The 13,261-nt window shown below is 43.4% G+C and overlaps 2 protein-coding genes across 6 annotated transcripts in view; one reads left to right on the top strand and one right to left on the bottom strand.

Moving 5' to 3' along the window:
- Positions 1-607, bottom strand: part of LOC109971797 (opsin-5-like) — a 24,199-nt gene extending 23,592 nt beyond the window's left edge. Inside the window, exon 1 of the mRNA XM_020620280.1 lies at positions 475-607. Coding sequence (XP_020475936.1) covers positions 475-607 — 133 coding nt within the window. The remainder of the gene's footprint in view (positions 1-474) is intronic.
- LOC109971827 (EGF-containing fibulin-like extracellular matrix protein 2) overlaps positions 1-13,249 on the top strand; it is a 14,700-nt gene extending 1,451 nt beyond the window's left edge. The window contains exons 2-11 of one of the 5 annotated variants that reach the window (XM_020620321.1): positions 1,312-1,643; positions 1,741-1,924; positions 2,858-2,945; positions 6,059-6,104; positions 6,530-6,805; positions 7,325-7,444; positions 7,580-7,699; positions 8,336-8,459; positions 9,336-9,528; positions 10,362-13,249. In XM_020620321.1, coding sequence (XP_020475977.1) covers positions 2,859-2,945; positions 6,059-6,104; positions 6,530-6,805; positions 7,325-7,444; positions 7,580-7,699; positions 8,336-8,459; positions 9,336-9,528; positions 10,362-10,523 — 1,128 coding nt within the window. In that variant the 5' untranslated portion in view covers positions 1,312-1,643; positions 1,741-1,924; position 2,858 and the 3' untranslated portion in view covers positions 10,524-13,249. Of the gene's footprint in view, positions 1-1,311; positions 1,659-1,740; positions 1,925-2,857; positions 2,946-6,058; positions 6,105-6,529; positions 6,806-7,324; positions 7,445-7,579; positions 7,700-8,335; positions 8,460-9,335; positions 9,529-10,361 lie in introns of all 5 variants that reach the window. The other 4 variants (XM_020620319.1, XM_020620320.1, XM_020620318.1 and 1 more) reach the window with 4 other exon arrangements.
- The last annotated feature ends 12 nt before the right edge of the window (positions 13,250-13,261 follow it).

Here is a 13,261-nt window from a genome sequence, read left to right as displayed (position 1 = left end):
TCTAGATCTGCCTTCTTTCACCTGCGCAATATTGCAAAAATCAGGAGCATCCTGTCTCAAAGTGATGCTGAAAACCTGGTCCATGCATTTGTTACTTCCAGGCTGGACTACTGTAACTCTTTACTATCAGGATGTCCCAATAATTCCCTAAAAAGCCTCCAGTTAATCCAAAATGCTGCAGCCAGAGTACTGACAGGAACTAGCAAGAGAGATCATATCTCTCCCATATTAGCTTCTCTCCACTGGCTCCCTGTAAAATTCAGAATAGAATTTAAAATCCTTCTCCTAACATACAAAGCCCTTAATGACAAGGCTCCATCATATCTTAAAGACCTCGTAGAGCCTTATAATCCCAGCAGATCATGTGATAAAAGAGCGGCTGTGAATGTCTTTTTTAAAACTTTGTCCCTGAAGCAGTTTGAGCAGTGTACTCTTACCATGTACTTAGTACAGTGTCACAGTGCATGTACCCACCCAAGAGCAGAAGGTAGACTCCAATGATGGTCTCTCCCTGGTCTGACAGAGGAGGGTCTCTGCCCTCCCTCAAGATGAAGCTGTGGTTCCTCCAGGGGGGGGTGGCGGCAGCTGAGCTACTGTCCAACGACATGTCTGAGCCAAATGGGAGCTGCTGCTGTTTGTGAAGAGCCACTGTATCTGCACTTAATCTGGGGTAAATATAGAGTCCTGATCCTGGTTCAGCTCCCCAGCAGGACTCAGCAGGGCTCAGAGGTCACACAGGGTAAACAGCAGCTCTCTGATTGGCCAGTAGATTGATGATACAGTAAACACTCAGCAGGTGAATAGATTCAATATGTACATGTGACTGTGTTTACTGTGTTAGAAGTAACAAGTACTTTTACTCATGTACTGTAGGAAAGCACTAGTTTGAGGTATTATAATTTACTTTAGTATTTCTATTTTACTTTGCCTAATACCTTCCTACTTCCAGAATAAACTATAATACTTTGCACTACGTTTGTCAGAGAGCTGCAGGTATTATAGATTAAACTACCAGCAGTGTACACAGTGTATGTAGTTCTGTTAAGTCTCTATAAGTTTCAGTTTCCTTAAAAAAGAAAACTCACTAGAATATACCAAGAAGTGGTAAATGTAATCTTTCCTGGTCATTTTATTATATCATTTCCTTTTATTACATGACATTGCGTGGTAATAAAAAGTATTTCAAAGTACAAAATTTAACAGGAAGTGTAAAGAGGAAAGGAGCTCAGAGCATCATGCACTTGTTTCGTGACTTTGTGCGAAGGCAGGGGACAGGGACATTTTCATTCACGTGTTTACTTTATTTCGCAGTAAATACTGCGGTGAACGGCAGGGGGCGGCACCGCTCCGGTCTGTGCAGCGGAGGAGCAGCAGGCGGGCTCCAGGAGCACAGACTCCTTGCGTCCGCCCGCACGCCTTCCCTCCTCCAGCTCCGGATCAGACGGTTCAGAGACCGACACTGGAGAGTCCAGGTAAGACCGCTTCACTTTGACGTCGCAGTGTTCTCCTGGACCAGGGACACCTGAGTGGCACCTGTACGAAGATCCTGCTGTAGATCAGCGACGAGAGACGGACCTAGGATCTGTGGTGGTCTGCACTTAGTCCGGGTTCCCTGTACTGGATAAAGGTTCAGACTTTACAGTGTGAGTGTGTCGCAGGTAAATGGAACCTGAAACTGAGGACTAATTGCAGTGCCATTTTAATTTGCTGTTTCTTTTTTGTTGTTTTTATTCTTAGCAGCTTTCGGGACCTCTGTGGCTTGTTGCTGAAACCCAGCCTTTTGGTTTCCCTGCTGTAATGATGAAGATAATATCAAAATGTGTGATCTTGTAATGGATATTAGCAGAACCGTTTAGACCCCTCCTCAAACTAAATCTGAAGATCCCAGCACGCTGAGAAGGCTCTGGTTTTCCCCTTTTCCAGTGTAGGTTTCTAATCTGTTTTCCATTAAAAAAGGTTATTTGGGTTTTACATTTTGTGTAGAATTCACAGCTCTGTACCGTTTGGGGCCTCTGGGGCTCAGGAGGTAAAGAGGTCGTCCCCTAACCATTAGGCTGGTGGCTCTTCTCCTTAGTCCACATGTTGAACTGTCCTTGGGCAAGACACTGAACCGTGAGTTGCTCCCGATGGCCAGGTCAGCGCCGCCATCGGTGTGTGAGCTGCCTCATTTCTGTACTGGAAACAAACTACCTGTGTGTAACATACTTGGCCAATAAAAGTCATAAAATAATTTGAACGAATTAGTTTATTCATATGTTCAGGAGCTGTTGCATCCTGCTCATTAAGTCAAATTCACAACCTTGTATTCAAAGTTGAATTGTATTCTTGTTTAATCCAGTTTCTTTTTTCTCTAAACTGCTGTTGTTAGTAAACTGTTAAAAGATCAGAAAAGGAACAGACTGCATAAAAAATGTATTTCCTGCCATTTTAAAGTACAAGTCACTGTCACATATTTGACAGTGATGTCCAGAGCTGAGTCAGACCAGACTGACAGTAACTCTAGTCAGGTTTCTCTTGTGCATGGGGAAACGACCCAACAACACCAGAACCATCCACAGCCGCTGTGCCTCACACTCACTGTTCATCATGACTGGCAGCTACCAACATGTGGGAAACACAAAACCAGCCATAAACGTGACCTACAGTCAGGCCTGTCTTGCCTTCACCCAGATGATTTTTATGCTTCTCCCTCTGTGCAGAAACCCGGCTCCACCTCTGGTTGACACACAGCCACACTGTCAACCCACACAAGCAGACAGAACATGCAAAGAAAGGCTGTTATTAATTAATTGGTTGATGAGAAACAAATGATCAGTTGCAGCCCCGCTGTAAAACAGAGTGTGTATTATTGTTTCAGGATGGAGACGCTACAGGTTTTCCTCCTCCTGGGTGTTTTTGTCGTGATGGTTTCAGCTCAGCAGGTGGAAGAACCTGCCACCTACTCGGTAAGGACCAAAACACCAGCACCATGCTCATGTCGGCATCAGCTACAGACAAAGACAAAGTATTTCCAACCATTGAATCACCAGGCAACAGGAGAAACAGAGATGAACCCTTTTAGTTCAAAACTTTAGGGATTTTTATGTGTTTTCATGCATATAATGAAACTCAGGTACTTTCTGTTCCCGACTGTGATTTCCTGCTAGTATGACATCAGTGCATGTTTAACCCTGCTACACTCATAACTTTTCAGATCATGTCTTTATTGATCCAAGGTGGAATTTAACACATATTACGTAACCTAATTCAAAGCAAGCAAGGTAAAATTAACTCGTACCTGCTGTAACATTATGTACATGATCCAATAAAGGGATACAGATCATACATTAAAGCACAACATAATTAATACTTTTATTAATTATGAATCTGCAAGAACCACCATGACGTATGGTGTCTCACAAGGATCTATTCTTGGACCCCTCCTATTCAAGCTGTACATGCTTCTGCTTCTTGAATTTTCCAGAAATGTAGTGTTGCTGATTCACAGCTATGGGGACGACACCCAGATATACTTAAAGCTCTCAATGAATGACTGTGGTTCTATAGACTTATGTCTTAAAAATGTGAAAAACTGGCTGCAACAATATTTCCTTCAACTAAACAAAGACAAAATGGAAATCATTCTTAGAAAATAAAGAAAGAAGGCTGGTGGTCAGTGACTACCTTAAGCCCAGGACACTGTAACACCTGTGTCAGAATCTTGTTGTAACCATTGATGAAGATCTTAATGTCAATGGCCACGTCAAAGCTGTAACACAATCGTCATTCTGGCATCTTAAAAACAGCCACAGTGAGAAGCTCTCTGTCTAAGCAGGACTGAAGGCCCCCTCATGCCTTTGTTTCTGAGAGGGCAGACCATTGTAACGCACTGCTGACTGGCCTCCCCAACAAGACCATCAGAGGCAGCTCATTCAAAATGCTGCTGCGCTGACAAACACCAGGAACAGACGGCACGTTGCTCCAGTCCTTAGATCTGTGCACTGGCTTCCAGTTAAATATAGAATTCAGTGTGAATTCTCAGATCAGCAGGGACTGGTCAGCTGGTGGTGCCCAGAGCTCCACTAAACCATATCAAATCAAATTAATTTATATAGCACTTTAAGAACAACATCCAGTTGACCAAAGTATTTTACATGGCAGAATAAAATCACAATAAAAAACTAAACTAAAATAAATAAGTTCAGTGCAAAAATAAAACAGCACAATAACACAGACACACAGATGATAGTGGCTGTGTAACACAGTGGGTAACTCCACTGGCTGTGGCATGACAAGCTGGGGTTACCTTCCCCTGTGACGGCATGATAGTTCATTTTTTGGGGGAGGCGACAGTGGTTCAGTGGGTAGAGCAGTTGTCTCCCAACCAGAAGGTTGAAGGTTTGAATCTTGGTGCCAGCAGTTCACGTGTTGAAGTGTCCTTGGGCAAGAGACGTTGCCCCGGATGGTTAGAGCTCTCTGTTGAGTTGGTGCCGCAGATGGCTGCCATCGGTTCTGTACTGGAAACAAATTCCTTGTGTGTAGCATACTTGGCTAATAAAGATGATTACCCTTATCCTATGACACATATTCAATAAATTTAATTGAATTAAAAGGAATGCATCAGGCCCTACTGTGCATTAAAAGCCAAGGCAAATACTGCAATGATTTAAAAGTACTGAGGGCAGTAGCTGACCTAACATTAAAAGGTGGACTATTCCACAGTTTAGGGGCTGCAACAGTAAAAGCACGGTCACCCCAGCGTTTATATCTGGCCCTTGGAACCTCTAAAAGAAACTGGCTTGAAGATCTGAGGGACCTGGTAGGTTTGTGCCAGTGCACTAATTCAGTGAAGTAAGATGGAGCCAAACCATTAAGAGCCTTAAAAACAAAAATCAACAGTTTCAAATTTATTCTAAAAACAGACTGGAAGCCAGTGGAGAGAAGCCAGTAACGGGGTTATATGGTCGAATTTTCTGGTACTTGTTAAAAGACGAGCAGCAGCATTTTGCACCATTTGGAGACGAGTAAGAGAAGACTGGTTAACACCATAATGTAGAGCATTGCAATAGTCAAGTCTAGAAGTGATAAAAGCATGGATTGCAATCTGAAAATCATTAAGAGAAAGGAATGACTTGACTTTACTTACCTCAGGTGGAGGAAGCTAGATTTCACAACTGAGTTGATTTGCTTGTCAAACCTCTGATCTGATCTGAACCAGTTAAAAACAGTACCTTGAATTCCTACACACTGCTCCAAACGAGATCAGAGGATTCCATGATCCACTGTATCGAAGGCAGCAATGAGATCTAAAATCACCAATAAAACCAAATCCCCAGCGTCCCTAGCCAACAGGATATCGTTACTGATTTTTAATAACGCAGACTCAGTACTATGTTTTGATTTAAAACCAGATTGAAATTGCTCCTCAATGCCATTATCTATCAGAAAAGACTGGAGTTGGATAAAGACAATTTTCTCAAACTTTAGACATAAAAGGTAATTTAGACATAAGGTGAAAGTGCCTTTAGCCATGACGCTGCCCACAGCTGGAACCAGCTCCCAGTGGAACTGGGATCTGCACTGACTGGAGCCATGTTTAAGACTAAACTAAAGGCTCTTCTTTTCTCCACTGCTTTTAATGAATGTTCCTTAATTCTTCTCAGTTTTCCACTTTATCTACTTGATCTTTGTTCCATTACTCAGTGTGCTGTTTAGCTGACTGTATAGACACTGGTGTCTCACGTTCCAGAGCAAAGTACACCTGTGTCTGGTGTAGACCAGTCAGAGGATGGTCTTGGAACTGAAGGGGTACACGGTGTCCAGAGAACCCCCAGTCTGCCACAGCTGTAGAGCGGTACTGGGTATCTACACGTGCATGTTGCTGCTTTGTGCCGTCATGTTTTATCTGTTTGCATCAAGTTCAGTCTGATTTGCCTTTGTGTATGAAAATGTGCTGTATAAATAAAATAGCCTAGTAACTCTGCTGGGTTATGTTTTGTATGAGACTTCACTTGTCTGGTTAATAACTCAGCTGATCAGTATCTGTTTGATCAATAATCTGCCTGAGCTTCTCTGACAGTGCACGGAGGGCTACGAGTTCAGTGAGGAAGAACAGGAGTGTAAAGGTGAGTGTCAGCGAGACCAAACTTCAACATTATAGAAGCTTTAAAGCTTCAGAGTGAAAGAAAAATATCAAACTGTGAAATTTAAATCAGAAAAACCTTTTCAGTCAAAACACTCAATTTTTGCTCTTTATAAAATCTGTTCTTCTCTCCACATGAAACTTCAAACATGACAAAGAAAATCTGAAAAATAAATGATAAAACAAACAAACAGCTGCTGAGGTCATCACTTAACAGTTGGTCAGTTATCAATAATTCAGTCGACTTTTATATCTGTCACTGGATGAGCATCATGTGAAAACCATTACATTTTTTCAGCTGTGGTTTAAAATAAACTCAAATGAGATCATGAAGAGCTGTGGTTTGACGGAGACTGAAGCTCTGCGTGCTCCGTTTCCTGTTCACTGTCAATGGACTACATTTCCCAGATGTCAACGAGTGCCAGACCTTGCCAGACGCCTGTAAAGGAGGGATGAGTTGCATCAACCACTATGGCGGATACTTCTGTCTGCCGCAGAATGCGCAGATCATCATCGGCAATGGAGAGGAAGAGCCCACCACCACCACCCGTCCCCCTGCTCCACACCTCATCCCCCACCCCGTTGTACCGCTTCCCCGCAGCAGCTACCTGACCAACCAGGTGAGGCTGGCCTCCATCCGGTGTCCAGTTGGATTCGCTGCAGACGAGTTCAACTTGTGCAGAGGTGAGTTCCTGCTCCACAAGTTCTGGCAATAGGACTCAGATGTTCCATCAAAGTAGTTTAGCCTCCATGAAACCACTGCACTGGGAGCCAGACAGGAAATAGGTGTCATGTGTACAGAACAAATCAATATGATAGGGTTGTAGTGTGACCAGTCAGAATGACAAAACCGTATATTGTAACATGCGCTGTATGAGGAACACTATATAAACATATCAGGAACATGATCCAGGAGGACAAGACAACTTCCAGGAGCCTCCAACACACCCAGGCCACATGACCGCCCCTCCAGACCAAAACCCTGTAGGAGGACAGGCTACACATTCACACACAGATTAGGGAATCAGACCTGAAACATTTGATTGAGCTCCACCATCACCCCGAGCACTGCCTACAGGAAGCCAGACCGAAGGGTCCTGATAAACCAGACGGTTTCAGGTTGTGACTGATGGTTTGTCTGAAGACAGTGAGATCCTTAGATTCAGTGGTGTGGTGTTAATGGTGTGTGTGTCATTATTGCAGATGTGAACGAGTGTGCTCCCAGCAGCCCCTGTCAGCATCACTGCTACAACTTGCTGGGCTCGTTCCTGTGCCAGTGTGAGCAGGGCTATAAACTGAGTCCAGACCAGCTCAACTGCCATGGTCTGAACGCACACATATGCATGTTGTTGTTATTGTTTGCTGTCTGTCTAACAAGACCCTGACCTGCTCTGGTTCGGTAACTGCTGTGGATTTGACCTCTAACTTTTATCACCCGCTGTTTGCTGCTGTGATCAGACGTAGACGAGTGTCTGCTCTCGGCCTACGTGTGTCAGTGGCAGTGTGTGAACCAGCCTGGCTCCTACAGCTGCGTCTGTCCTGAGGGCTACGAGCTCCAGGGAACACGCATGTGCCAAGGTAAACGCTGCGGTCAGCTGACAGGAAAACACTGCTCAGGTCTAAACACATCACACGCCTTCCATCTGTCACTGTATTCATTTCATCTCTGTGAAAGGCAGCTCACAGAGAGTGTCAGGGTTTAGGCACTGTGTGAACTGGAGGTGTGTTCAAGGACAGTGGCACACCTCGGCTGCTGAGAGCAGCTCACTGGTGAAAAATTCAATATTTAACTGGTCATTAGCACGACTTCAAGGAGGCTTGCTGGAGGAAATGCTGCCTCCTAGTCCCCACCCCATAGCAGCAGTGCCACCAGATACAGGAAACCATCAGATGTATGATATTAAATCCAGTGTTTTACAGGATAGTGAGTGTTTACAATCAGATGAAAAGAATAAAATTCAGTGTATGATAAAAAGTAAGTTCCATGTGCTGAACTGTTGGTCCACAGTTCAGTTCAATGCAGTTTTGTTTTTATAGCTCCATTCACACCAGCATCTCAGGGCACTTCACATACAGGCAGAGAGAGAAGGCCGACTACCACGGAAATCAGATGGTTGTCCTCCAGCAGAAGAGCTGATTCTCACTGAGGACCAGCTGTGACCTGACACAGATGCAGGTCTGCGGTGACCCGGTGTGTTGTGGTTTTGTTCACAGACATTAATGAGTGTGAAACGGGACCAAACTGCCGAGAGGACCAGATGTGCTGGAACTACTTTGGAGGTTACCGCTGCTATCCCAGAAACCCCTGCCAGGAGCCTTACATCCAGACTGGAGAGGGGTGAGACCCAGCTCCCTTTAATGGTTTCAGTGTGAGAACCGAATTGTTTAGCTCCAACAGAGGGTTCAGGACCAGTTTGGCCTCTCTGAGTAAACCCTCGATTTAGATTTGTCACTCGGCAGTAGTGATCACTGATCCAGACCCTGGGTTCGCTTTGGTTTATGACTCTAGATACTACATTAACCATGGGCTTCAGTAGTTGTTGCTAAGGAGACAACATCACATCAGAGTTGGATCAAACTTACACACTTTAGCAACCCTCTGACAACTAGTAAGCCCCCGACAACCACTCAGTAACAAACATGTAGAAATACATTATCAGATAGTTTTAGGAACCCTCTATTACTTTCCTAGCAAATGCCCAGAACACAGTAAAAAAAAACCCTTGGCAGCAAGGAGTACAGCTACAGTGATCTTGGATGCCTTAGCTACGGGCTAAGGCATCCAGTAGGAGATGTTGTCTCCATAGCAACAACCACTGAAGCCCATGGTTAATGTAGTATCTAGAGTAATAGAGTAATCTAGAGCCTTAGCCAGTAGCTAAGGCATCCAAAGGACCCTTCAGCTACTTTTAGGTCAATTGAAAATTGACTATAAAGTCTAAAAACAAATTGGTTCAGTTTTAAGGTTTCATCCAACAGGTTCTAGCTCAGCCTTTGGTTTGACCCTGACAGGTCTGGAATGCTCTGATTGGGTGACTGTGGAAATGGTACCTGTGAGGCTTGTTGACATGATGTGATATGATTTATTTATGCATTAGAAACATACAAATCCTAAGTATTGCACATTAAAGTGAAAACACTTGCTTCCAACATAATCCCAATATGATGTCAGCCTGTGACCTTTGTCAGCTCAGAGTTGATGTGTCTCTGACAGTCGATGCAGCTGCCAGTCTCCGAGCGCGTGCAGAGGACTTCCTCCATCCATTGTCTATAAGTACATGAGCATCACGTCGGAGCGCTCGGTTCCAGCCGACATCTTCCAGATCCAGGCCACCAGCGTCCTCCCCAGCATGCTCAACACTTTCAGGATCAAAGCCGGCAACGAGGATGGGCAGTTTTTCCTCAGGGTGAGCTGCAACTCTCATCCACATATCACCAGTCTGTTCTCCATATACACTGTGTGTATTATTTTTATTAGTGAACAACTACAGTACCCTCGGTCAATCCAAAATGTTAAACCTTAATATTTAAGAAAGCAAAAGTGAGGTCTGTCACCTCATTCTATCTCAGTCTGAGTAATGTTTATACAGATATTCAGTACATCTCAGTTCAGATTATCTTAACGTGACACATTCACTGCAGGTTTCATGTTATTTCCTTTAATCTGGGTTAATCTCCTTTCACTGTGCATAACTTTGATTGGATCCCATGTAAGTTACTGCTAACTGTTATCTTTTTATTCTGCACTATTTCATGTTATTTCATTCCACCTCATCCCATTGCACTAGTGTTCCATAAGCTTAATGTACCTTGTCCATTACTGTACATCGTACATTACCCCACATATCCTACTATAAATATCAATTGTACATATTTATAGGTAAATTAGTTCTCATTGTACAGACTGTAGATACTCACACTCTGCACTGCTGTTATTGAACTTCTGGTTAGATGCTAAACTGCATTTCGTTGCCTTGTACTTGTACACGGGTAATGACAATAAAGTTAAATCTAATTATTTTTAATCAATTATTTTATAATCTCATCTCTGTCTTATTTGTGTTATTTGACAAATATCAGCTGATCTCTCAGTTAATGTCCTAACTTTAATATTTAGTCATCTTTTTTCATTTCATGTCATATTAATTTATCCTATCTCATTTCATGTCATCTCATCTCCCTTGTTTCTAAAACTTAATAACCCTTTCTCAGATCTCTGACTGTTGATTGGTTGTTGCAGCGATCCAGTAATGTGAGCGCCATGCTGGTGATGACGCGGCCTCTGATTGGTCCCAGAGAGCACGTCCTGGACCTGGAAATGGTAACGCAGAACTCAGCTCTCAGTTATCGCTCCAGCTCTCTGCTCCGCCTCACCATCATCGTAGGACCATACACCTTCTAGAAACTTTCTCTCCTTAACAGAAACCTTTTTTCAAACTGCTACATTAGTTCTAAACAGGTTTTCCCTGAAATAACTTTTATACCTTGTTCCCACTGTCAGATAAAATCCAGATCAGATTAAGACCTTTTTTTGCCAGCACATTCTTGCTACATATGCATAACAATAAGTAGTGGACTATGGGGTGTTATATTCACAGTATCATCTTAAACGACAGAGACAACAAAGGAAAAAGTAAATCCAGATTATAGTTTGGTTCAATTACCCCCCTCCCTCACACAAACAACATACCTCCAGACTTAGAAATCATTATTAAAGAGAAGATGTTGCTCGGTGGTGCTGATCTTCACTAATCAGCACATCTGTGTGAGCACCACCCAGTGACGAAGCCAGTGTTTCTGTCCAGCTTCAGTTTCCCACAGTGGATCCTTCCAGACATACTTAGTGTCAGAATCATGGGTTACTTGCAAACAGAGGTTGTTCTGCAAATCTGCGCCCAAAAACATTTCATGTCATGTGCAGGAACTGACTTAATTAACAGTGATTACAGTGGGAAGACACTCGAGCAGCTTTTCTCTAGGGTTGGGTCGAGCTGATCAGTTGATGCTTCCAGCTCTCGTGGCCTGTGCCAGTTTAACGATACAAAGCAATGAAATGTGTTTAATTGAACTTGCATCTGATTTCTGAAAACTGAACCACACAACTCTAATCAGCATCTCTGTGCAGCTCAGTGGTTGATTTGTACTGGTGGAACTGTAGTGGGAGATGTACCAAATAAAGTTCTGACTGGTCACTGTCTGCTGAGCGTTAGCAGAGCTCTCAGCGTTAACCTCCGAGTGGGAAGCTGCTGTTGTGTAACCAGCTGGGTGTTTTCTCTGCTTTCTCACATGCTGGCGGCGGCTCTGCAGGGACCTTACATCACTACTTCTTCTCGGCTGGCAGCTTCACTCTTCTCTGTTTTTACAGGAAAAGCAGAGTCAGAGCTGTTAAGTCTCACAAGTCTCCACTGATGGGCCGATTTATTTTCCTGCAGACGGAGACAAAGGTTAATTAACAGAAGTGAGAACACGAGCTGGTCTAATGATATGACTACAGAAAGTACACAGCGCTGTCTGTTGTCTCTGTCTGCAGGTTTCCACGGTTTCACACTTTTCTGAAATGGTGAGAAATGATATCAGCTGTCCTCTACTTCTCTGCCCCCAGTGTATGTTCTCCTGCCTCCATGTCACTGAATACACAAACAAAATGCACTAACAAGAGTCAGACAAGTTACCTTTGCATTTTCTACTTGCTGAGATTAATTTTGGGGCAAAGCCTCTGACAGGAGACGATATTCAGATCAGTAGAAATCCAATTTTAAAAGACTAAACTAGAAAAATAGGCTAAACCAGAATAAACAGTAAATAAATTACACCTGCAGCTTCCCTGTGTGTTCTCACCTGATCCCAGCATCCACTGCACACTTTCCCCTCATTAATTCCCTCATTCTCTTTTCCCTCACATCATCTAATGTGCCCCACAGCCTTAGCTTCCAGCTTCCTGCCTGTTTGTGACCGATATCAACCTTTGCTCCTGCAGCTCTGTGAGAGTTTATGATGATACAAAGCCAGATAAGCTCAAACACCCATCTCCACTTGTCAGGTGAAGTCAAGTGGCCCTGAGATGACGTTTTTTCAGCGAAATCTTGATCCGGCTAGAGCAAATTTACCCCGACTCACTGTCGACTGTCATATGCAGCCATGCTCCTGCACCAGTATGTGCCTGCAAGGCCCAGCTCAGGGCAGGAAGGCCCACACTGTTAATGGAGCTGAAGTAGAAACAGTAGTAGACACTCAGTGGAACTGGAGTGAATTCCCTCAAACAGCTGCACCCTGTTTCTGTGATGCAACCAGTTATGTAACCCAGCTCAGTGGACCCATGGTCAGAGTTTCCACAGCTGGACTCAGGAAACACATGGGAGTACAGTTCTGGCAGGTCAGTGTGGGGCTGAACCAGCTGTTGGCACCACGCGTACAGCTGTATTCTGCTGCTTTCCAGGACAGTGCAGTAGTATTTTCTCAAATCAACAACCCTGACTTCCTGTTTGAACTGTGCATGGAGATGCATGCTCCCAATTCACGTTTCATTTTCACTGATTTAATCAGTTTTATCTGTGACGATCGATGTGATTGTTTCTAAATTTGCTCGTGGTGAAAATGCAAACATGCAATCTGTCTGGCGTTGTTAGCTTAGATTTCTCATAGAGCACAGTTACATCGCTCTGTTGATGCAGTTATTGTCTCTCACTTGATTTGTGTTGTCATGATTCTGAACTGTGTGTTTTTGAACAAAATCTTTTGAACAAGTGTTGCATCATCTGGTGGTGTTTCATAGACAATGTGAGCCTGATTCAGAGTGTGTTATTATTGCACCATCTGCTGGTGTGGAAGAAAAACAGTTTGAATCTAATGCATTTGTGTGTCTGTCTTTTGTTAAAATAAAATGATGTGTTTAGGGAAAAATCAACTTAGTATAGCAAGGATTTCCTAGTGCATAATTTTCAAAACTTATGAATAAACATGATATAACACATGTACACACACCCTACAGTGTCTGATTTGAAAGTATTGGATGTTGAGGGGTTTAATGGGACACTGAAAACTCAAATGTATAGGTTTTCTACAGCTGAAAACACATTCCGATACATCGATGTGCCCTTCGTAGTGCCAGAACCACATTTTATTCATCACTGATAGAGGAAA

The sequence above is a fragment of the Monopterus albus genome, unplaced genomic scaffold (assembly GCF_001952655.1).
Source record: "Monopterus albus unplaced genomic scaffold, M_albus_1.0 scaffold235.1, whole genome shotgun sequence".
Taxonomy (NCBI): domain Eukaryota; kingdom Metazoa; phylum Chordata; class Actinopteri; order Synbranchiformes; family Synbranchidae; genus Monopterus; species Monopterus albus.
Note: the sequence above shows the minus strand (reverse complement) of the source record. Positions and strands in the feature narration are given on the sequence as shown.